This window comes from Alligator mississippiensis, chromosome 1 (genome assembly GCF_030867095.1).
Source record: "Alligator mississippiensis isolate rAllMis1 chromosome 1, rAllMis1, whole genome shotgun sequence".
Classification (NCBI taxonomy): Eukaryota; Metazoa; Chordata; order Crocodylia; family Alligatoridae; genus Alligator; species Alligator mississippiensis.
This window is the reverse complement of record NC_081824.1, coordinates 154,955,302-154,981,876: the sequence shown is the minus strand read 5'-3', so window position 1 is coordinate 154,981,876 and position 26,575 is coordinate 154,955,302. Positions and strand designations below refer to the sequence as shown.

At 40.8% G+C, this 26,575-nt stretch overlaps 1 protein-coding gene across 1 annotated transcript in view; it reads right to left on the bottom strand.

Moving 5' to 3' along the window:
• The window catches only part of RYR2 (ryanodine receptor 2), an 875,416-nt gene that overhangs the window by 118,711 nt on the left and 730,130 nt on the right, over nt 1-26,575 (bottom strand). Inside the window, exons 73-75 of the mRNA XM_059715710.1 lie at nt 22,491-22,625; nt 8,770-8,882; nt 7,364-7,460 (exon numbers count right to left, since the gene is read on the bottom strand). Coding sequence (XP_059571693.1) covers nt 7,364-7,460; nt 8,770-8,882; nt 22,491-22,625 — 345 coding nt within the window. The remainder of the gene's footprint in view (nt 1-7,363; nt 7,461-8,769; nt 8,883-22,490; nt 22,626-26,575) is intronic.

The window sequence follows — 26,575 nt, the reverse complement described above, 5'->3', positions numbered from 1 at the left end:
AACTCATGACTCGCAGTTCCCTGCCCCACTCCAGCCCTGCCGGCTGAGGCCCCAGATTCAGGATGACAGGACCAGAGCCAGGGCCCATAGTCCCCTACCTCCCCCAGCAGCATCCAGGCCCTGGTTACCATCCACAGGAGGTGGCGGCTGCTGCAGCCAAGGCAGAACATGGAGCCTGCTTTCCCCCCGCCCCAAGGGCAGCATGGCTGAAGCAGAGCCTGTGGGGGCAGGAGGATGCACGCTGCCCACTGCAGGCTTGGGACTCCCCACCCTGCTGCCCTCCCCCAACAGCCTCCATGGCCCAGCAGGTGGGACCCAACACAGGAGGGCAGGGAGGCTTAGCGCCGCTGCCATGAGCCCTACACTAGCCACGCCACCATGATGAGGCACCCCCTGCCTGCCTGGCAGCAGCGGTAGTGGCAGCATGGAGCTGTGCCCCACAGTGCTGCTGGGCAGGCATGGGGTGCTTTGTCATGAAGGCTGGTTAGGCTTCATCAAGAGCCTCACCAGTCTGTTGTGGAGGCCCCAGGGGGAGGGCAGCAGGGCAGGGAGCCCCAAGCCTGCAGCAGACAGCCTGCATCCCCACAACCACCCTGCACATAAATCTGGGGAGCACATGCTCTCCTTGCCTCTCTCCCCAGGAGTGCACGACCCCATTTTTTATTGTTGCAACCCCAAATGGGTCATGACACCAAGGTTAGAAACTACTGGTCTAGATGAAGCCTACCCAGTACCAAGTAAAGAGGTACTATCACCTCCCATGTCTTTTACTTAATGCTCCCATTGATGCAGTCCAAAACTTCATTTGCCTTCTGTGCAGTTGTGTCACACTGCAGACTGATTTGTGAATTTGCACAGTTGGGTGTTTGCTAATGCTATATCAGTTGTTTTATATTAACCAATCTCATATATGTCCTCCATTTTAAACTCATCTGTTTATAAAGCTAAATCCTTTTCTGAGTTATGCTACGTTCTGAACCAGAATCCTAATGATGGTCAAGCACTTATGCTAATAGGCTTGCCTACACTTTAGTGAGTACAAGACCTAGTCTTGTATAACATTACGCAAGACTTCAAAATATGTTTAGTAATGCATTTTCTCTTGTACCAGCCATAGATAACTTGGGTTTTGTGCCCTATTACTGCTCTTAAGGATGCCATATAGATACCATTATGATTTGCACATCTGGCATATCAGTATTTCTGTATTTCTGCTTTTAAGATAAGCAGAGAGGGTTTATCTAATGTTATGGAGGTATATATTATAAGCAAGTAGGGTATAAAAAGAAAATGTGCAAAATTATACGCTGAAATGTCTCCAATTAATTTGCTGTAGTGCCAAAACTAACAAAACATTAGTAACATCTATTTTATGTCACAGACTGATCATGGCCTTTATAGTTGTTATTGATAACCTAATTCGGCAGCACCAAGTTAGTTTTGCAGGCTTTTTTCAAATTACAAAAACCTAAAATTCAAGATACAAAGTACCCTGTTCCTCATATAAGCGATTTCTAGAACTGGGCTACCATCTCATACTTTACAACTACTGTTTTCAATGTTAAATGAGGTAGTGGCCTGAAGACCTTCTCTCTCCCATTAGATACCACACTACAATGTATTGGGCCTTGTCTGGTTCTTCATTAATGTAACAGTCTGTGCTTCAGAAAATTAGTGTTCCCTGCAGCTACAGTTTCATGCTTTAATGGAGTCCAACTAACCATGTTGCTGTCTGTTCCTGACTGATTTTTTGCTGGGCAAATGCAGCTGCTGCTCAAATGGTTAGCTTTTCCCAGAGTTTTATGATGGGAGGGGGTATATCTAGCCACAAGTGGTAGCTGGCGTTCTCTGATCAGCCCAAGCATTTCTTAATGTAGAATTTCTCTTTCATGTCTCAGATTCTACATTGACCCACATAATTTTCTTCTGTGCTTAAAAGAGAATATATTTGCTTGGTTATTTTTTGCCTACATTTTTAATTAGAGATTTTTTTTCTTTTACAATAATTAACTAAGGGTGGCAGTATCCAAGAGTTTGGACTTTGAAAGTACATTAAAATTGCTTTAATCTCCCTTAGAGCTCTACAGTAATCTGCATAACTTATTTTTATTTAGTAGCATAATATTTCCAAGAGCAAGTTTCTTTCTGTAAAGCAGGAATTCACAAAACTATGCTGTGGATGAACAGTTCAGGATTCCATTCCATCCACTAGATGGAGAAATGGATTTAGGCACGTAAGTGTGATTGTATTCCAACCTGTTTGACTACCTTAAAAGCAGTTAATGCAAAAGATAGGTCCTCCTCCTCACTGCTTTGTTTCTGATTCACTCTGAAGGGTGAGATGGTAGCATGTTACACAGGAAGATCCATTAATGGTTTTTCTGCATCTGAATAGGCTGGAATAGAATGCAACTTAGGTGCAAAAATCCACTTAGAAACTGAATAGGTGGAATAGAATCTCAAACACAAAATATGGACTAGTAGCTCACAAGGTATGGATTTCTCTTGTTTTCAACTTGTTAACCTATATTAAATTCAAATAGAAAGTACTTTCAATAGACAGGTATGATTGTTCACATAAATAATTATTTTTGCCATTGAGATATTATTTGATCACAATAAGAAGGCATTGACAATATGATGGAATGAGGAGGAGAATAGAATATCTCCTTTGTGAATATTCTAGTTTAGTTTAGATTACATACCAGTATTTTCATACTTTTCTTCCCTTGCTCTTTATTATTAAATAAATTAGCTAATCATTCATCATTTCCTGAGACATACTTCCTAAATAAAATTATAGTCCTCTGTTTCTAACAGTAGGGCAAGAACTCACATCATGACTCAGCAACAACAATTATTTCTATTTTTAAAATAAACTATGATCCTATTTTCAAATGCCTGAAAGTAAGGGGAAAACAGAGATCCCACAGAATATAGATGGGATCCTGCTTCTAAAAAAGAAAATATTTCAAAATTACTCAAAAGAAACAGTTGTTGCCTAGTGACCTTTCAGAGAAAGCAAAATTTCCTACATTTACAAATTAGTGGAGAAATTAATCAGAAAGATGACAAAAGTCTTATGCCTCCAGAAAGATGACAAAAGTCTTATGCCTCCCCTGAAACTATTTATGACCTCAAATAAATTCTGATTCTTTGCATAAATGTGAATCACACAGGGAAAGACACCTTTTATACAGTAGACTGGAAACCAGAAGTAGCTACATTTAATAAACTTTGCTAAGGATGCATCCACATGTGCTATTAATGCGACTGAATAAACTGCCACAATTTGCACTGGAGTTTATTGCTCCTGTGCACTGCATTTACACATCAGACTGCCAACCTTAGGCTGTTCTGACCTGGCTAGCTGGCAGGCATTCCCTACACTGAAGCAGCCTCGTGCACCAGCCAGCCCCATCAGTATCTACATGTATGATGCAGTGCACTAAATAACACCACCACAGGATAGTACTTGCGTTTACAGCGACTAACCTACGGCAGCATTTATTAGTTTCCTGTGACCTAATAGGGCCGCACATGTAAACACTGAGACTTTACTGTGGACCCAATTAGTCATCTTCACAGTAAATGTCTCATGTAGACACACCCTCTGTAGATTAATGTGAACTGTAAGGCTTTTTAAATTAGCTTATCCAAGCTGTTCCTGTATAGCCAGGGGGAAAAAACCCAAACACAAATGTTGTACATTCCTACTGATGTGGTTACAGTCCCAAAAGTAAAAGATATGAAATTCCTTAAAGTAATGCTTTGGCCATGTAAAAGCAACAAGAACAAATTCAGAAATTGTTTTTTCTTTTAAAAAGCTAAGTGCCAAAATACCACATTAAAGCAAAAAAAGGAAACTCAGCTAGTAAAGGGTCCTGTATTGAATCAATAAATAAAGCAAAAACAAACAACAATAATAATTTGCACTCCAAGGATCCCAAAATGTTTATGGATGAAGTCAGCCCCTTGGTTTTTAGTTCTCTCTCTCATACAGTTTTAAGGATGAAGAAACTGGAAAAAATTGAGAGTTTCTGGTTTATATATACTGCATCAGTTTATTTTCACCATTGTGATGGTATAAAGGGCCTGAGATTGGTTAGATGAAAATTCTATACTCAAAGGACACAAATTTTGGCTTCTACACTATCATCTCCTGGCCTTGTTGGTACAAAGTCTGTGACCAAACTGCTGCTGCCTTCCAGCTATCCCCTGCTGCCATTCCTGTTCTTTAGGCCATAGGCTGCTGGTGATTGGTTGTTGTGTAGAATAGAACCAGGAGAATGATCAGACAAATGGTTGATTCACTTCCATCTTGTCCCCTCAGTAGTACTTCATACTGATTTAATCTGGATCCAAGCAGTTAGGTTAAGTACAGAAGTTACACATAAACCATTTTAAGTGATCAGAAACTGGTTTAAACCTGTAACAGAACAGAAGCTCAGTGCACATAAACTAGTTTCAAAATGGCTGGAACTTATTTAAGATAAAGCTGGTTGAATGCAGTATCATACTTAACTGACTTGGGTCAAACCAGTTTATGAAACTTCTGTCCCAGACCCCTTCCTGGTCCAAGTTAAATCAGTCTCCCAGCATCCCAGCATGCTTTGCAGCCCTATGCTGGGTTGTGCTGTCTGCTCCTGAAAAAGCAGGGCTGGCCCTGCCCCTAGCAAGAGCAGTGAAGGCTGGCTGACAAGAGGGAGGGGGAAAGCCCGGTTGGGGATGTGGCCCAGTCTGCGAGAGTGGGGGAGAGGGACTGTCCCCCCAGCCAAACCCCAGCTTGGGTCTGGGGCCAGGGAGGGACATTAAACACCCCTTCCCCTGCTCAAATTTACTGCTGGATGCAACTGTGAACTACAAAATCTCAGAGGCATCTAGAAGCAGGAAGAAGTGATGAGCATCCCTGCAGAGTCCTTCTGCTGTAATTCTGGGCTGCAAATCCCAGTGGCCTTGGGGGCAGCAGGAAGAAGTACTGAACACAGAGCCAAAAAGCCATGCTCTAGCACCCCCAGCTTCTCCCCTGAACTACTGCAGGCATGTGGCTGCATTTCCTGAATCAAAGGTAAATGTCTTTTCATTTGTTTCAATTTAATCTCTGCAGTTTAGACTAACCTGTGAAGACTGAACTGATTCAGCCACAGGCTTTTTGACTGTCTGTACCTAGCCTGAAGGAGCAGGCACCTCACTTTTTATATAGGTGCAATGCCTATTCATAGAAACTTTAATTTAGCCCATTTGTATTTCTGCAAGTTAAATAAGTTACACATGCTATTATCCAGAACCAGGAAGATAAATATAATAATTTTACAGGCTTACAATGTCAATAACTATGCCTGGATAACGCAAATTAGAATTACAGTTATGTCTTATCATAAAGGGATAGACATGGTGGTAATCATACCTCTCTATTCAGCACTGGTTAGGTCTCATCTAAATATTGTGTGTGATTATGGGCTCCGTATTTTAAAAAGGATGTGGAGAAATTAGAGAGAATCCAGAAGCAGGCAACAAGAATGATAACGGTCTTGGAAGGCAAGTCATACAAGTAGAAGCTAAAGCAGCTAGGCATGTACAGCTTGTGGAAAAGGCACGTAAGAGGGGACATGATAGCAGTCTTCAACTACTTGAAGGGTTACCATAAGAAAGAGGGAAAGCACCTTTTCTCTTCAGCTGCAGAGAATAGGAAGCAGACCAATTGCTTAAAGTTGCAGCAAAGTAGGTATAGGCTAGATATCAGGGAAAGCTTCTTCATTGTTAGAACAGTGAGACAGTGAAATAGACCACTCAGGGTAGCTGCAGATTCTCCATTACTGAAGGTGTTCAAGAAGAGGTTGGAAAAACAAGGACTGGGGATGACCTAGGTATAGCTATGCCTATGTTCTGCTATGGATATTTCCCATATTCCTGGGCTTTCCTTGTTGCTGCATGGGGCTGGAAAGGAATTCCTTGTCCCCTCCACCCCTCCTGCTGCTACATGTGTCATGGTTTATCCCATGCTTAGATTGGTATGGACTTGTGGGGAGCTTTGCCTTCCTTTGTTGCTGGGGGCATGGCTCTCTTCCTGGGATCTTTTGAACATATATTAACAACTTTTACAGAAGCATGATGTTAGCCACCATGGGTCCCCTGCTTTTCCTGTGGCAAGTTAGGATGTTATGTCTGGTGTTGCATTAAGGTTGACTGTGCAGTTTTTCTAAGAGGTAAAAAAAATTGTACAGGACCATTTGGATAGAGATAATCCTGCCTCAGGTAGTGAAGTGAACTAGATGACCTATGGAGCTCCCTTTCAACCCTACTTCTCTATAATTCTATGAACAATTCTTGGGCTTTTTCAAAATTGTTAAAAACTATTAAAACATCAAAAAATGATTTTAAGACATTCTTTTCAGACCTGTTAACATTAGACTACAATATTCAAAAGGAGAGAGATTCAATTTTGTTAAAATAATTCATTGAAAGCTGATTTAAAAATTCGTTGTTTTAAACAATCTTTTGTCGAGAATTTTCTTACTAATATTTATTGTAGACAGGTAAATGCACTGTTACATTTTTTTTTTTGTTCTTACAACTGGTGTCCTAGAGAGTAAGAATTGTAATCTAATTAGGAAATCATCTTATTTTCACCTTAAAAATTGAATGCATTGCTTTAAAATATAAAAAATAGCTCTAGAGAAAATTGTCTTCAACAAAATTAATTAGTTTTTAAAACAGATAGAAACCAATTATCCTGACTACTCATATTAATCTCTGTGAGGCATTTGCTGATCATTTTCCTTTTTCTTTAAAAGTATGTTTTAAACTTTATTTGTTTCAAAATAGGCTTCTTATACCATAAATTCGAAACTACTAAAACAACTTAAACATTTTTTTTTTTTGTTAGAACAGACCAATGTGTCTCCCTACTTTTTGTCTGGAGGGAACCTTTCACACAACGTAAAAACTTCCATTGACTTCAGCATATACTGGACAGACCTTCAGGAAAGCAGGTGATGACTGAGCTGCTGCCCCTCACTCAGACCCCATATGTATCTGCCAGGGAAACAATTGTGCAGGGGATAAGAACACAGGGCCTCTTTAGAAAAGGCCTCTAAAATCCAACAGGCTTAGGAGCAGGGCCTATAGTCTCGACTGCATAGGTTAAACAATACCTCCCTGACAGGATGATGGGATCTTTTTGGAGATTTCCTCTCCTTAAGATCTCTTCTGTGGATGTTTCTGAGAGTTGTATGACCTGGGCCAATAGTAATACTTTGGTTTTATATGTTAATTTTTTTTTACACAAATTCCTGTCTGTCCAAGAATACATGTAGATATAAGCTATAATACAGTCCCACAGCTCTCTGAACCAAAGACATACTGCTAAGTCTTCTATCAGTTTATCTTCAAAGTAATGTTCTTCTGTTTCAATCCAAGACTTTTCATAACCTTGAAGAAAAAGATTGACAGCTCGATGCCTAAAAAAAACAAACAAAAAAACAGATTTAAGATAAAATTATTAATCAATTTTTTTAAAATGTGCAATGCAATTTTCTTTTTTCTTTTTTCTTTTGGTAGAAAATCTTCCAATCTTTTTTTTGAAATGTTACCACAGGCCTTACACATCCAAGCCACTGCCACTTTCTAGGAGCCAAATCACAGACTTACCCTAGTCAATTATCATGGCATGTGTACATTGGGGAATGATGATGAAGTCCCTTATTTCCTTTTGGCTCAGGCAGAAGACTAATTATTTTTTTATGGAACTGTTACAAGCTACATGCTGTACAGATCATACACACACATGCCAAAAATATTTTTAGCTGGAGAGAGATAAAAATGAACAAAGAAAAAGAAGGAAAACAACAAAACCCAAAACTAAACAAAGAAAAAAATGTTTTGGGACAAATTTAGTGCCTTTCCTTCACAGCTGCTGAGATCCTCTGGGCTATGGAAGCTGAACTTCTGAACTAAAAGCAGGGAGTACAAGATAAGGCTGGGAAACTATCTTGAGCATACACACTTCTGACCTAGCAGAGATCTGCTCCTCTAAAGACCACAGCACAGCAGAGCACAGAGAATAGAGCAATGGTGGCTGAATATTGCCAGCCCACTTCCCAAAGGGAGAGTGTTTCAGTGTCTGCTGCCTTCTGTGACTTTAGTTTCACAACTGGCTGATGGCCTGAGAAGATATTTACTCTTCCTTGTCTTCTTGCAGTTGCACTTGCCCACGTTTTGGCTATGTAATCCACTTAAGCATAAATGTACACAAATAGAAAAGAAAAAGTATATAAAGAGGACTGTAACAGAATGTTCCCCAAAGGACAAATAATACAATGGTCATCTTTTTCACGTAGCAGCTCTATGGCTTATTATAAAAACAACAAATCACCACATATTTTACTTGCTAAGATACAGCTCAAAAACACTGTTATTGACACTTTGGCCAGGTACAGACATTACACTTCTACCCATATAAGTGATCGGAAACTGGTCTATGCCCGTAACAGAACATGAGTTCAGCACACGCAAATGGCCTATACCCACATAACAGAAGTTCAGCACAAACAGATTGGTTTCAAAATGGTGGGACCTGCTCTAAGATTTCCATGCCCCCACCAAAGGGTGAATGTATGTTCTGTTCGCTGCTTACAGAAAACCACGTAATGTAGATCAATTTCATCTCAGGCTTTTTGGATGTCTGTACCTAACCTGTGTGTATTTTAGCAAGCCCACACACACACACACACACACCCCCTTCCTTTGGACAAGCTCAATCATTCTTACCTTGGCAGATTATATAATGGTGCCATTCTAAAGCAGGCTACTACAGCTCTCTTTCTCTGTTTGGACAGCAATTTGTGCCACACTGCCTTTTTGGACCTCTGAGGATGCTCCACCTAGTATACAAATTACACAATGAAGAATAAACAGTATGTCTTTTATGTCACTGCCTGATTTTTAATAAAACAAATAAACTGGGCTCGCTCAGAATGCCAGTAGCATAATTGGGGTAGGAACTGGGGTGCCAGCCCCAGTTACCAAACCAGAGCAGACACAGGATGGAGTCTTTGCTGCTGCTGCAGCATCAGCCTGTGTTCGGAGAGCGTGTGCTGAGAACCTGCCTCAACTGCAGTAGCACTGGTGCAAGCAGGTAAGCATGTGCCACCCCTGTTACCAAAATTTAAAGTTATGCTTCTGGAGAGCTCCACTCTGATAAGATGAGAGATAAACGAGCAATCACAAAAATTGTGTTCCCCATAGGATTCAAGTAGTCAGACAAATGTTATGTAAAACTCATGATAAAAACAAATCAAAATGAAAATTAAAATATTTTATCATCAATTTTCTGTATTTCTTCACTTTTTAAACACTACCCAGTTTTCCTTTATTGCTACTCCAGCAATCAGGCTTTTTTGAGCGTATATCGGTGTTCTTAAATAGTCTTGGAATTCAATGAAAAAAATGTCCCTATTTTTATACTTTGGCACATCTCTTTCTATCCTACAGGTGCCACACCAATCTTCTTAATTAGCTCATTTTTAGTTAAACTAATAAGCTGATACTAATGGTGCACAATGTGCTAGATTCTCTCCCACCTATTAGGCATGCAAGTGGAGGTGGGACAGAATCTAGCCCTAGATTCTACACGTAGGTGCTAAATGGGATCTTATTCCATCCTACTCAAGCCCCTGAAAAGTGTTAACTAAAAAAGGTGGTGGATCCTCTTTTACCTCCTCCTCACTACTTTCTCGTGACTCAAGGATGGGATGTTACAAAATGGACGCAATATAGATTTTTAGCACTCAAGCAGGGTGGAATACAATCACACATAGGCTCCTAAATTTGCAAGTGTGCCTAATAGAGGGAATAAAATTTGGCCCAGTGTGGCTGACAGCGCTGAAAAGAAATGAACTAAAACACATGTAAATGATGCTGTCCACCCTCCTTAAGGCTGAAAGTCCAGGATGAAGATAAGTTGACACAAAACAGCCACTTGGGTTTGTGAGTAATAGAAACTAATATATCTTCCTCTGTGGCTTATCAGTTATATTTGCTCTTAAAAATAGTTCATTCTCTTCAAATCTATGTAATCCTCACTCAAGAATCAATCTTTTCTCCATGGACCACCTGTTTCAGACATCAGGGTCATAATGCTTCAGTGTGCCACAGAGTTAGCAGTCTTCTCTCTCACACATTATCAAAATGGACAATGAATGTTAAAATATCACCCTCAAAGAAGATATTTCCTTCATAATTAAACTAGCCATGCTACTTTAAATATATAACAAAGATAATATTTGCAAGGGCTTCAGAGAAAGCAGCCATCAGAGTAACTTAGTCACTTAGTGAAACAGTCAGAAAAAAATCCACAAACATACTCCTAGGAGCTGTGAATACAATTACTTAATTAAACAGTCAAGGAAATTGCAGAGCATTCAGTACAAGGGAGAAGAATTAATCTGTAAAAGGTTAACATCTATAATGTCCGCCAAAAGAATACATAAAAATGAACCCAAATCGTTATGAGGAAAGGTACAAAACAAGCAACTATATATCATTTATGTTAAGAGCAGAAAAACAAAACAAACTCAAAGTGTATTATCAATATGTTAGGCAAATCCAAATGTCAAATTAAAGTAATTAGTAATATCTTCACAAATGGCCATAACATTTTCAATACTTCCCCAAGGGAAAAATCTTCGGACCATCTTAGAAGATATCTGGAAATAGTAAAAATGGAAAGCTTACATGTGTGTAAAAGAAAAAAAAAACTATCTGGTCTTGGCTGATGCAATGAAGAAAGCTGTCAAAAAATTGATCAGACATGGAAAAACTCCTTGGGCATATCCACGCATGCAAGCACGTGCGCTTGCAGCAGCTCAAATAGAAGTGGTGCAAATCTGAGCCAGGGCTTTTTGCTTCAGCACACATGTCTGGACGTGTACTTTGTTGTGAAGCAAATTGTGCCACTTGGGGCAAAATAACCCTGCCTGACTCCTCCCAGATCTGCAGCCAGAGGGAGCTAGAGCTCAGGGCCAGTACCTATGCTGACCCCAGCAGTATAAAAAACTGCCCTCTCCTGGCCCCATTAATACAAAAATTGCCTTGGCAAGTAGCTCAGGGCCACTCACTCTCAGGGGCTTCTGGGGCCCAGCCAATTGGTACCTGGGGACACTACCCCTTGTGCCAGGTGGACTGCTGAAGCAGCCCTGAGAGTTCCCTGAACTCTCTACCCACTGCAGCAGTCGGGCAGTGGGGGCTGCTGCCTGGCTGTGACATGCTGCACACCTGCCAGACCCAGATGGGGACTGCACAGCCAGTAGAGGCATCTGCCCTTCTGGGACAGCTGCCAGTGGGCTGTGGCTGCAGAGTTGGCCTCTGTGTGACACTCCTGCCATGTGTGCCCCCTGCCCAGTCATCTGGGCAGCTATAGCCCAGGAGGTGTTCTGGGTGTGGTGGCCTGCTTTGAACTGTCAAAGGAGGCCAGCAACAGCCAGCTGGGTCCAAGGTGCCAACTCTGAGCAGGAAGGGTCCTGCCACTGGCCTCCCTAGCTTGAATTCTGGTGTTCCTTATTAGAAAACTGAAAAATCCCTGATAAAAAAATCCCAGTCACTTTGTAAAATACCCCAGAATCCATGTTCCTCCACAATTAAAACAAAAGACCACTATAAAAAGCGAGAGAGAGATCAGTTGGGTCAATGTTTTATTGATATATCTACAGTGTTAAAGCAATTTGGAAGACTACCAGCATCTCTATCATAATAATAAAATGAACTCTAAATACATGTTTAATGAATTCATGAATATATATTTCTCTCCCCCCCCCCCCCCAGGGCTGCAGCCCCCCCAACAGAAATAAAAAAAAGGAAAAAAAAGGAAAAATAAAAAGCCTCTACTCACCCTAGAAGCAGGGGCTCTGGGGCCTCCTGGCAAAGCCCCCCTTCCGCCCCCCCCCCCAGGCAGCACAGGGCAGAAGAGCCCTGGCTGGGGCTGTCCCCCTGCCCTGTGCTGTGCGGGAGGGCCACAGTGACACAGACAGCAGCTAGAACTGCCAATAAGTGCTATGGGGTGTTGTTTATTTTTTTAATTATGGGGATGCTGGGGTGGGGGGGCAGGGATTGGGGGTTTCGGGGGGATGGAGGGGATGGGGCCGGGCAGGGCAGGGATGGGGGACCTGGGGGGCAGGCAGGGGTTCAAGCCAGGCAGGAAAGGGATTGGGGTGGCTTGTGGGGTGGGAAAGGGGTGGGGTCAGGCACAGCAGGGATTTGGGGGCCCGGCAGGAAAGGGATCAGGGGGCCTGGGGGGCAGGTGGGGGATGGGGCCAGGAAGGAAAGGGATTGAGGATGCTTGGGGGGCAGGCAGGGGATGGGGTCCAGCAGGGCAGGGCTGGGGGGGGGGCTCGGGGAGTAGGCAGGGCCAGCTGGGATCCCCCCATCCAGCCCCCCCAATCCCTTACCAGCACTGAAGCCCTGCTGCTTCAGCACCACGGTGAGGGCCAACCACAAAAACGCTCTGGCAGCCAGAGTGTCTCTGTGGAGGACCCAGCCTCTAGCTGCCCCACTTTTTTTAACTGTTGTTTTTAGACCCCAGGATATTCAGAGGTCTAGTTTTTGCCCTGCGCTGCAAAGTTGCAGCAGGGGGAACCTTTTTCTGTTTCTGCACGTGCCTCTTGCAACGTCTCAGAGGGTTGGAGATGCTGCAAGAGGCACATGTGGGCTCATCTGGATACGCCCCTTGTGGACTATGAGACAGAACACTATAAAAATAGCGGAACTCAAAAGTCACATGATTAATATTATTCATTATGATTTAAGAAATGGAACTATCAGTTTCATTGAGGAAGACAAATTTACCTGAGAGCATTTCTAATAGCTTGAGGTCCCTGTCATGAGTGGCAATACATGCAGGATTAGTACACAGCCATAACCTATTTGGCTATATGGAGTTGGTTTTGCCTGCTCTATATGTTTGCTTTTTTGATGGGTGTCAATTTACTACGGGTGATATGTCAGTGTTAAACATGTGTTGTGCATCTTCATTAATTTTAAATAGAAGAAGAAATGTGATTTCATTCCATAGAAATGTCAAAAGTAACAAAGGGTCTTGCCTTATGTGGCTATTTTTTGTAGTGCAGGCTTTATTTACATATTTTATTTGTCTTCATGAATTTATAAACATGTGGTAGTTGTGCTTTCACTGTATGGGCAATTTCCGTGCAGCCTTCCAACCTTTGGAGGAATTAGGAGAGATTACTGTTCTTTATGCTAGATTTTCTACACATACTTTGTAGATATACACAGTGGAGGATGGCTTTCTCTGTTGTTGGCTTCTGGGTGAAAATAAAACTCCCAAACTGAACAAAACCAATTTTTATTTTCTTAAAACCAATTTTTATTTTTCTTAAGAGTATAAATGCTTACATTCAGAGCAAACAATATGGTTGAAATTAAGGGAGAAAGGACATTTCAGTTCAGTTCAGTTTGGGGCTCCTGGCTCACTACAAAATAGTTTGCAGTTACTGAGACTAGGCTTTCCAACTGATGACCCCTCCACAATTTCAAGGTCTGGAAAAGGCATCTAACTCCATGCTTGGATTTGAAGGATCAAAAAAAAATGGCTCTTCTAAGCTGCTGTTTTTCATTGCTGGATATACAGGAGCTGTGACTAGGGGTTCTTGAAGCAAAAATAGTGGTCCCAATAGGAGGGGCTTCTTCAAAATCTGGAGAGCCAGGGCTATACAATCTTGAGGCAGATATAAAACAGTGCAGCTCTGTGTTCCTCTGTCCATTTCTGTAGTCTCCCAGGTGACAGCAAGGCTATACCTCATCACCATAAGCTTTTTTCCACTAGCTCCTCAGTCACAAAGAACTACTTTTCCAAGAGTTCCTCGGTCATGAAAAGACCTCCCTGTCCTTTTGCTTCTCAGTCCTGAGAAACCTGTTCCTGAAGCCCTCTTCTCTCAAAGTCTTGCAATAAGTCAGCAAGCATTTTTTTTTGTTTTGCTTGCTAGTTTTCTAGATGTTCGTCTGTGGTTAGTACTGATGTCCTAAGGAGCTAGAAGCCTCATGTGCAGACTCTGCTAAAAAAAAAAAGTAAACCAAGAAGCAGTTATTGCTCACCATGCACAGAATGATGGACTGCTGTTTTATTGCACTGCCTTTTATATTAGAGGGGCAGAGATGAGGGGGCTGATGCCCCAATAGCATTTTTAAAGGTTATATAGGGGGATAGGATAATGCTTCATGTGCCCATCTGTTTATTGCTATTCTTCTGCAGGTAGCCCTAACATTGGAAGGCACATCCATGATCCATGTGACCAAACAGCAATGCAATAACTTTTAACAAGGGCAAACAGAATGATACTTACCTGTCTCCTTTGCAGTGCTGCTGGCAGCCTGAGTGCACTCATGGGCAGCAGAGCGTCTGGCATTGTGGACAAATGTGGACTCTGGGGCTGGGCATCCAGGCTCTTCTCACATGGTCTCAGTCAGGCTCCTGTGTACTGAAGAGCTGTCAGATTCATCTTCATCATGCAGCCTTTGGTTTTCTTTTGCATATCAGCTGCTTCCAAGATGAGGTGGAGGTCAATGCTGGTACGCTGTGCCAAAAAGCCTCACCAGCTCATTATAATATTGACAGATGGCTTGGGTACAGCCAGAGGTCTTTTTGTACTTAGCTTTCCTGTAAGCCATCTCAGATCCTTTGTTTTAATGCAGCACTGCATGGCATCCCCCTGGGACCCTGCTTGGTCATCACCTCAGAAAACTCCCCTAAAACCATCTTTATTTCTAGGTTTGCATTTCAGAGATCCCTTCTACTTCACCTCTTCCCAAATCCATGATCACATGCAAGGAAGCACAAAAAGGTGGCATACCACAGAGATAATAAGTAGGTCTGGCGCTAGGTCTGCTGAATCCTGGGTCATGCAAGCAAAATGGACAGAACCTGGACGAGTGCCAGCATGTAAATAGGGAAGTGACATCCAGTATTTGTGATCCAGATTAACAAAGAGCACACTGATAAATATACTGGCTGGCTGGGACAGACAGTGAAGCCGAGTGGGAAAGGAACTGCCAAAATAGTTCAGAGCATAAAACAATCTCACAAACATTACTACCATGTAACATTGTGGGGTGAAATTACTGATGATTCCAACAACAGTATAAACACCACAGTAATTTATGAGTTATGTTGTACTAAGGCACTGAGTCATGTGAATGCAGTTCTTTCTATGTAGGTGTAATTTGTTTTTCAGTAGAAAAACCACTCTTGTAGACAAACCCTGAGGCACATAAAGAAGAGCCCCAGCAAGGCCAAACAATGAAACAATATAAAATTAAAAGAAAATAAATTAGGAAATGTGAAACCTAAGATACCCTTCTAGTTTGTTTTGTTTTTTAAAGTGAAATTAATTTGTTGCTCAATGGTAGATGTGGGTCTGAAGGACAAGACAGAGACCTGAAGAATGATTTCAATGCACCCCCCCCCAAAAAGGATATGGATTTGGGCTTTACTACTGCCCTACTGTTCCGAGGGTAATGTATCCAAATGTTCAAAAAAGTGGTGGCCTTAATAGGAAGGTCCTTAAACAGATGCTTAATGTTAAGCACATGAAAAGCAGTTCCATGACTTCTACCGGGATACTCGTGGTCAGAAATTGGCCATATAGGATCATAGGAAAGTAGAGCTGGGAGGGACCACATGAAGTCATTTAGTCTAACAATGGGCAGATGTAGAATTTTGAAAAAAGGAGTACAGATGGTGTGGCACATCACATATAACACCACATTTTTCTCCAGTTCAACAGAAACTGGAAGCTTTACTAATATGCTAGGGGTCTACCACTATAATATTTAGTTTAAGATCAAAGCAAAGACAAATATAAATGGATTGGAATGTGCATTAGTTTGCTAAATTATATATTAAATTAAAAAAAAAACAACAAACTAGGCAAAAATAATCAAAAGATACTGTTTCATTAGGCCTGTAGTTGTCATAGTTAAATGCACATCTCTCATTCAGATTCATAACATAAAAACTAGCCTTCTTGAGTGTCCTGACTGTGCCTCCAATACTTGACTGTCAGTGATTTCCACCCCTGAGTTAATATTACCACACCCAAATTAAGGTTTTTAGCTAGAGCTAAAAGCAGTCTGTAGGGCTGTAAAAAAGAAGAGAACGTTACCAGGAATGGGTAACAAACAGCAAAACTGCAGAAGAAAGGATAGTTTGAATAATGGTACATCAAGACCATTAAAAAAGAGAGAGGATCGTTAACACCTATGGAGTGAAGAGAGATTATCAGGAATCAAGTAGATTATGAGCCAAGAAGTCAACTCATTTCCTCAGTGCTCCCTGAAAATAAGTGCTGCTGTCACTGCCAGGTTTCAAAGTTTGGTTGGAACAAAAATCAAAGGAGCGGGTGCAAATGCCGAATCTAGCCCCCTGCTCAAGGCACAATCATCCTTGATTAATCTATCCCAGTTGAGCATCTATGTAATCTGCTCTTGAAAATTTTCAGGAATGGAAAATCCACAACTTTTCTACATAGCTTTGCCCAATGCTTGATAACCCTCATAATCAGAAAGCTCTTTCCAACCTAAGTTTCCTCTGCACAGTTTGAAGCTACTGCCCCTATTCCTGTCCCCTACAGCCACAAAAAGTCCATCTCCTTGCTCTTCATAAGCACCCTTCAAACATTTAAAGACTGTTATCAAATCTGCCCACCCCCCACTTTCTCTTCTCCAAAATAAATCATATTCTTTCAGCCTTTCCTCATAAGTCATGTTTTCCAGGTCTCTAAGCAATTTTCTTGCCCTCTGCTGGACTCTTTATAATTTGTGCACATCTTTCTTGCAATGTGGGGCTCAAAACTGGACAAAGTACTCTGGGTGAATACTATGGCATGAAACCTCACCTTTCTGCTCAGCAAGAGATTAAGCCCTACAGAGCTGCAGCAGAAGGCAGTGTAAATAATTTAATGGCTCCCAATGTCTTTAAAAATCAGTGTAATTTTTTTTTCTTTTTGTAAGGAAAAAGGAACAATAAAAAGGGATCAATACCTATTCCTAAATCTGCAGGGAAAATAGGAGGCAAAATATGTAAGTAAATTAGATCAAGTACAATACCTTCTGAAAATGTGTGTCTTCTATTCAAAAGATAAATTAATTTTAATATCACCTCATTCCTGGAGACTAAAAAAATGCCATGTGCATCTATATTAGGTGCCGCTAAATAAAATAAAAGATATTTCTGGAAAACAGAAATCAGCATGTTTTAAATGAAAGGCATACTAGTGAATTACTACCAGAAGAAACAGTAAAAGAAAGAGGGTATTTTTTGAAAAAGAAAATAATCCATAATAGCCATAAACACAAAGACTAACTTCAGAAACATACCAAAAAATGCATTCTGAGGGTTAGATCCAAGTTCACCTCTTTCTGCAACAAGGATTCAAGGAACGGTGCTTTCAAAGTGATCAGTCCTTGCAAATGTACTGCATTTACTGAAGTCTATATGGTTATCTGTAAATTTCCTGGACAGAAACAGAGCAGGAGATAGCTACCCACCCTGCTGTGCTTTTTAAGTAAATGTATCTTTACATACCTCCTCATGCCAGATCTTATAGAAAATAGCAATGACTGATATGGCTGTTTAGATGCAACAGATGCAAGAACCTACCTGTCCTGCAGGGCCTAGACAGCCCTCCCTATTTGCATGAGTTTAGGGAATAAACTATTGAAAGGCTACTCCTGGAAATTCATCCAGGAAGGGCAGAGGCAGGGAGCTACAGTGGGTACAGTTTCATGCACATGGAGAAGAGTTTCAGCTGGATTTACCAAAATTACCCTAGGACCCAGATCCCAAACTGCAGGGATGACTCAATTTCTGGGGGACAAAGCAGATTAATTCCTTGCCTCATCCCATCAGCCATGGGAACCTGGGAAACAAAGAACCTATCTGGAGGGTGTAAGCAGTGCCACAGGTATGACCTATGCCACAATGAGCAAGAGCTCAGGCCCCCAAAATGCTGGCTGTTAGGGTTAGACAGCTTGACCTTCAGCATGTCCTGCTCAGACTCTCCTTTTTTCCTGCCATGCCTTGTTCTTGGATATTGTTGGGAGGGTTTCTGATTATCAGTAGGAGTTTGCACTGGTCGCGCACAAAAGCGCTATGTGGGGCTCCATCTCCCCTCACACCTTTTCCACATACCAACTGAGTATTAGGATGTTGTTCAACTTCCTTCCCAAAGAAAGGTGCAACCACAGTGTTGCTTTGCTAGATGCTGTTCATAAGATTTTAGAGAGAACATCACCAATTCAGATCACCATTCAGCCTGTCTAATTTTCTGTCTAATCAGTCAATTATAAATAAATGATAAGCAATGAAATAAAAAATCTCCATAATTCATTGGCATTTAAGAAAATCAGTCTGTTCAATTAATTCCAATAGGCAATCAAAGAGCAATAATCATTGAAATCACACTGTCCAGAATTCATTAATCATTAGGAAAATCAGCATGACAAATTAATTCTGACAGGCAATCAAATAAACAATAATGGATGAGATCAAAATGTCCACCACTCATTAATCATTAAAAAGTTCAGTCCATCCAATTAATTTCATTGAACAATTAAATAGCCCTCAAGTCATTAAAGACCAGGGCGTTCTCCCATATGGAGAGCCCAGAAGCTTACAAATTGGGGCCCCTGCTTTCCCTGCTGTTCAGCCACTTCTGTCATCCCTGCAAGGATGCAGGAGAATTCTCTAGCTCTTACCAGGCTCCGATGTTCCACCCAGGTACCAAAAGGGGCATTTCTAGGGGCTCCTACCCTCAGGTTCCCCTTTGGAGGGCACGACCTGCTTCCATAGAGGGACTTACTAGAAACTCAGCCAGCAGCAGCAGAGCTGTTCAGCTGATATGGCAACCTTTTTCTTTTTTAACTCTCCTGACTGGTGGCCTATTAACTTCATCTCCCTCCCTCAACATCTCTTCTTTACAGTTCCACTCTGCCTGCACTTTATGCCCCCTTCTTTCTCTACTCTTTTCTATTCCCTTAGCCCTTTTATCCCTGACCCCCCCACATCTTCAATGTCCTTTTTCTGATATTTTGTCTTCTTCACTCAGCTAACATTGGTCTCTTGCCCTGTGTTTTGTGCAGGACCTAGCACAATGAATTTGCCACCTTGGTTACTAAGGATATTAATATGTACACTTGTCAGATCATCTGGGTTAAGATTCTGTAGACTGGGGGCTCTTAACTTCTGCCATCCCCAGAGATGTGAATGGAATAATAGGGGACTTCCTTCTGATTCTTCTAAGTACCATTCATTAACGGCTATCCAGCAGTCAACTTAGGTCCAATACCATCCAGCAGTGCGCAACCCTGTTCACTAAGAGAATCTTATAATCATACTCCAAATATCTATGCAAGCTGGTGACTACTTCTCTGACATTTCTGAGAAAAGAAAGAAAATACACAAACCTAGAGCAAAAGCCACAAAACAAGTCCCAAATGAAAAATATTTAACACCCAGGTAGAGAAGATTACAAAACTGCAATTGTGAGAATATGAGCAATTGCAATCCATGCCATTTAGAAATATTAGCCACTTTTACTTAAAATTTCACAGAATTAATCAACCATTTAAAAGATAGCAATGCACATTTATCCCAGGGTGGTAGTGGAGGGAACAAAGAAATAAACAAACATCTGACGCACATCCAGACAAGCGCGGCCATGCAGTATGTGGTACTGCAAAAACATCTCCAGTGCCACATACCCTGAGGTGTTCAGGGATCCAGGGGCCAGAAAAACTCACAGAAAAAAAAACAAATGGAGTAACATATGCACGGGCAGCACGCGCTGCTGAAAAGTGGAGCCAGGTGGTTGCCAGCCAGGCTCCGCATAGCAGCAGCGCCACAGGTGCAGCCCCAGGAGGCTCCCAGAACCCCAGGTAAAGCTGTTGCGGCCAGCACAGGGCTGACCCCAGGCTCCCCTACTGCCCGTGTAGTAAATTGCCATGTGCTAAAACACACATGGCACAGGCATTCCCTGAGGACAAGTAGCTGCAGTGCAAGGTGCACTGCTGCTATTTGTCCCTGGGGAACCAAACATTCACACTCATCTGGACATGGCCCTGACTGTCTGAGGAATAAAGATATTGAGGCAACGGCATCAAGCCTCCGCTGATGGAAGGTTTAATAGTTTTATAATTCTGGATTGGAGAAAATCCAACAGACATCTTAGGAAAACAGACTGAGAAATGGAAATCCATAATACCAGTTCATACTAATTTATCAGAGTATAACAATTCACCTTAGTGAAATGACTCAGTTAAGACAAGTTCATCATCAAGAATAAAGGATCCATGGAAAGTACAACAAAATGCCAATGGTGAGAGTCCTCATTATCTGAACCTCCTTTTCTAACAAACTGCCAGCATTTACCCTGGTTTTATTGACTTTCAAACACACCCATAAATAAAAGTGGCAAAAGTGCAACTGCGGGGCGGGGGGGTGAGGGGGGAATCACCTAATGACAGCCAAATCAGGCAGGGGAAGGGGAGGAAAAGCAGAGCCCTGACACTGTGCTATGAACAGCTGGGCTTTTCCATCCCTGGGACCATGCTGTGAACATGTACATATGGTTCCTTGGACCCAATTTACAATCATGTGGCTCACTTGAAGCCACATGATAATAGATCAGGATCATAGATCAGGTCCTGTGCATGTACACATTTGCTGGTACTGGGAGCTGTGCCTAGAATGTGATTTAAGTCAAGATGGGAGTAGTTAATGGGTTCATAGGAGGGGTTTGGAGAGGGTGTCCATCCACAGGTAAGTTGGTACACATGTTCAGGTAAGATCAGGTACAGGTTAACCCAATCTAGGTAGTTCATCTAGTAGGTGAACTAAAGTTAGATTGGATGGGCCATTTTTTGCCTGATCTAACCTTCTGGAACTTTTGTACAGATCAGCACTTAGATCAACCTAACTGTTGTTAGGTCCATCTAAGACTAGAAATAGACACCGCCAAATGGAGTAGATCAGCTGTGCCATGGTATGTCACAGCATAACTGATCTGCTTTACTGGGCAAAACATATGTTGCCTCTTGTCCTGCCCTTGATGGTGAGGGACAAGGGGCAATGTGATCTCCCTACTTTCCTCACTGCTCGAGAACCATGGGGCTGGCTAAGCGGGGAAAGTACCACAAGGAAATAGATGTCCACAGCAATAAAGTGGCAGAGTCTATTACTATCTTTTGTTGTGCCACTGATTTTCCTGTCATGTGGCACAATGAAGGGTAAAAGGGCATCTATTTTCTCAGCATTTGTGTCACCTTAAAAATGTTTAAAGTTGGACAACGTCTGTTTTCACTCTAAGTGTAAGGTCTGCAAGTGGGTGAACTAAATTAGATCAGATGGCCATTTTTTTGCTTGATGAAATGTCCCAGAACCTGTGCACAGTTCAGGACTTAGGTCAGCTGAACCCTAGTTGGGTCAATGTAAGTGTAGCATCTGTATGTTCCCTGAGAGAAATGAAAGACTGTAGCAAAAATTATGGCAGATGGTCAAACTAGCACTTATAACTGCAGCTTCCATCTCTGTACCAGCCAGAGTGAATTTAAAACCTACCTGTTGATTCATACTTTGCTGTACAACTGATTATCAGAACATAGTTAGTGTTGCCAAGCTTTCCAGATGAGCAAGGGTTTTCTTCCTTTTAAACGTGGACAGTACAAGCCATTTTCTACCTTTTAAATGTGGACATTTTTTCTCGGGCTCATTTTGTAAGTATACTTCAACATTGTTCCTTCATTAAATGTCATTTTTAAAAACAATTTACAGTAATTAGATTGCTACAACTACAATATGACATTTGAATAGCCAGATTTAATAATAATAATAATAATAATAATAGCAACAATGCTAACAACAGCAGCAACATAACTTGTTTTCAAATTGTCCAAATATTTGCTATTAAATTGTATATTTTATTATTTAACCTAGTCTTCTTAAAAGTATGGCAAACCAGCAGCAATAGAGATGGTACACAGAGAGCTAAGTGATTACATGATGCTAGCTAAATGACACTACAACAGATTTAAAATTTCAAAACACCTGCTTTCAGGGGTATAGGTTGTAGCTGTGTTGATCTAAGGACATAAGCAGACAAGGTTCTTTGGGTAAATCCAATAGTCCTTTTTGAGACCAACTCAAATAGTTGGAAAAATTCTTCTTTGCAAGCTTTCAGGCACAAACACCCTTCATCAGGCTTCTGACTACTTTTCCAGTTAAGCAATTGTTGATGTTGAAACGAATAATGAGAGAATCACGAAGTTTTCTGTCTATTAAGGTAAGGGCCACACCATAAGAAGGGTTAAACCCAGGGAGAAAAAAACATTATTAAAAACAAACAAACAAAAAATTCCTCAGTTAATACTGTGACATATTACCTGCAATTCTAAACACTTTTTGCTATGAAAAAGAAAAGTCTAACCTGTTCCAGATGAAAAAGTACATTAGCTATATCAAGAACTCTTTCCACTGTCTTCTCTGGATCAGAGGTATTTTCAGTCCTGTTTGGTAAATCTTTGTAAAGGGCCATCTGCCATCTAATGGCAGGATCCTCAAGCTGCAGGAATAAAAGAATTCACATAAGATCTAAACAAGCACTGAAACAAAATGGTACAGCAGTTTATTAAGTACTAATGAGGATGCTTCTAAGGCAGCAGATGATTTTGTTTTGTTAACCCTTTGCTTTTGAGTGTCCAAAATGCAGCAGTTGAAATTTCTTTAATGTGGCACTGTTCATTTGAAAGCAAAGGAAGGATGCATACATATAGGGCTACTTGAGGAATAGCTTGTTGAAGATGTATTGCACACTTAACGAGAACTACAAAGGCTTTAAGGAAAGAAGGAAGCCTTGTTGGGGGGGCACTAGACACTGCCAACATCAAAGTAGAAAAGCATTTTTACAGAAGATATACAGTAAGCTACTATGTAGTTTTCTATGTATACTAAATATACATTTTTATATACATATGCCCTATCATTATACTAAGAACATTCAAATTGCTCTTTACATTTGGGATTCCTACAACTATACTGGTTTTCATTACGACTATTTCTAATCTTTGCATATTAGTCATGAACAAGATTAAAGATTTCTGACTTATTAGATTTATTATCTTGATTTTTATCCTTCTTATCCTTACTGACAAATTTCTAACATGACATCAGTGATCCAAATTTCACTGTCTGCTAGTAAAAAATATAAAATGTTAAGAAAAGAAAATTAAAAATGCCACATTTATTACTGTAGCCTGGTTGCATAAGGCAAAAATATTCCCTTCAATATTTTCCTATATAAAGTTTAAAGGGAATAATTGTCTGTATTTCAATTTTATCAAATTTAGTAACTGAACTTTACTTTCAATCAGGATGTAGCCTTTCTAATAAACCTCAAAGCTAAGAACACTGTGCTATTACTGTGATCATTTTTTATGCCAGTAGCATTGACAATAGTAAAGCAGCGTGAGAAAATGGATCTCACATCTTACTAGGAACTCTGAGACCTGAATTTTGCTCCTGATCCACCCATTGATTTTGTGTCCCTTTAGTCAAGCCACTTAGTATGCATCTAAAATGGGGATAATAATGCTTATTCACCTCAACAAAGCACTTTACAATCTATGGATTAAAGAAGTGCTGAAAATTACTATAAACTTACACAGTCAGTCAGTAATAGCTTATTGCACACTAGAAAGCCAGGAATAGCAGGTATCCTTTCTACTTTTAGGCTTTTCCATTTCTTAACAGCTTTCATATCCACAGTCCTGGTGTGAGTATTTGATTGGATCATCATGAAAGGATAATCCACAAAGGACTTTTTAATCACAGGCAGCGACATCTTTTGAACAGAGGGCCCACCACTTTCTAGTAGGGCAGAGCTTTTCTGTATATGTAGCTTTCTATGGATGTGAGTGGCAGACACATCAAGGCTTGAATTAACATGATTGGAGAAACATTTTGGTGACTTGATCTTCATCCGTGTCAAAATGAAAGTGAATTTTGTCATCAGTTTCTTGAAAAAAAAGTTTTGGTACTGAGTAACAGCATGCAAGGAAAGACAGAAACAGGGTGAAGACAGGAGAAGACAAAATGTAACACAAAGCAAAACACTTAACTAAGATGGTTCTCAAACCATGCAGATTACAAAAGTGAAATGATTTAGACAATAAATGACATTTAAATGGGAGGCAAATACAATGGACTGAACAATGTTATAGTGAGTAATGAAAGCGACATCCAACTTACTGACAGATGTTCAGGTCCCTAATCTAACTCATGGCGCTTTACATGAGTGAGTCACCATGACGCAACAGATGTTCAATTGGGGGAGGAAATAAAGCCTGCCTGCAGGCAAGCAAAGCACCAAGAAGCAACCCCTTTCCCCAGCCAAGAAGCTGCCCCTCTCCCCAGCCCCACATCCCCTCCTCCCCACCCCCCGACTCCTTTCCCTCAAGCCCAGGGCTGTCAGCAGAAGCCAGCAGCAGGAGCTGCTAGCTGGGGTTTGCCTGGCCTGAGCTGGGGGGGTGGGGTGATGGGGAAATCAGAGCCCCCCCAGCTGGGGTAATGGGGGTGGGGAAGGGCCATGAGGCATGGGGGCTCTGCACCAGCCCAGCCCTGATAATGCCAAAAATTAACTTTAGGGAACACAAGTTCCTTAATGTGCTTTAAAGCAGAACACCTTTGTCTGATACCTCATTTGAAGAGGATTATTTTTTCTGTGATTGGACACTTAAAAAGCACTCTGCAACTATGCATGTGCCATGGCATGGCTGTAGATCATTTTCAGGGGAGAAACTAGAAAAAAGTATCTACTACTTTTAAAAAAAAACCTCTATTGTTCCAGAGGAAGTTTCCCAGAAAGCAGTTGGATAGTCTGGCTTTACGAGAGCCAGGTGAAACTAGCAACTTCACGCATACAGGAATGTATTTAAGTGCCAAGGATCTGAGTTATAAATAAAAAAAAAGTTTTATTGTTTAAAACTGAAAATACACTTTAGTGCAATTAGCATCATGCCATCCATTCATATGTTTTATTTAAAAGTATATATTAATGAAATTATAGCATATATTTTAACCTAACATCAATGTTTAACACATTACAGGGCTTGAGGATTCACAAAAAATGATCCTTTAGACCACAGGACACAAAAAGTTAAGAATGATTTTTTTTTTACATTTAGATATTATTTTAATCAAGTTGCAATCCAAATGGTAAATGTCCATTTTTCATGTGTGGGTTTGAAAATGAAACATCCAGTGGCTAGAGAAGACAGATACATATTCATTTAGAATATTAGTTATATTGAGCATAGGATTGCACAAGTATAATCTACATGGCATCCTCTGTTTTATAAATTTACACTTAAAATGCTTATACTTCAAGGGTTTTTCATTGAAAAAGCTATTCTTCTAGTTTAGATTTGATGGAGTTATTTTTTTTTTATTCACTAAGCCAAGCTTGGATTTCTTTAGTCTGAAAAATCAAGAAATTATTTTATTTCCATGTGTTTTAAACAGAGGACACTGTGCTGCTGAACACCAGCAGACTTTAATCTAAGGAAAAGAAGTTTCCTCAGTGAAAGCACAGGCACAGGTCAAGGTATTATTAAGTGTCATTATCCTAAGGCAGTGAAGCAGTAACAGACACAAACATCTTAATGGGGCCATACAGAATACAACACAGAAGAAATTAACCGGAAATTGAACAAACAAAAAGTACTTAAAATGGTAGACTGAGTGCTTAAAAGCAGCATGAAATGAGCAAAACTTAAAACTGAATGGCTTGCAGAATGACAGGGTGTATGAAGAGAAAATGTCAGGATGGAAGTACCTCTTCTCACTGGGGAAACACACTGCTCTAGCTTTATGCATAAAAGTATGTAGTAAACAGGCATATCTGAAATCTGCTGAGTACATTATTTAACAACAGCTGTGTATACATTTTACAAAAGATCTCCATAGCATTTTTTCCCTTTTTCTCCAAACTGGCCTTTTTTGAGAACTAGGGAATTTCCTATTGTAATAGTATCATTTTCTATGTTTAAACTTGCAGGAGGGTCGGTAACCTTGCACAGTGACTAGATATCAAACCTTTCCAGGACACTTGCAACATTTCATGAGTATTTAATTTGTATTAAGTTAGTATTGGGGAATATATTCTTGTGTGCTTTCAAAATCCACACAATCTTGCATCATATTTCCGTACTCTACAAACTATATAGGCCAAAGTTAAAATCACAGAATCATAGCAAGTTAGGGTTGAAGGGGACGTCAGGAGGTCATCTAGTCCAACCCCCTGCTCAAAGTAGGACCATCACCAACTAGATCAAATATATTGTTAGAAAGAAAGATTTCAGGTAAAATTTTCAAAATCACTTAAATGAGTTAGAAGCTTAAGCCCCCATTTCCAAAAAATAACTGATACACTTGGTTACCTAAAAGCAGTTGTAACACATAAGCAGCAACTGAAGGATCAGTACTGATGAAGAGAGACATGACCTTATGTTTTGC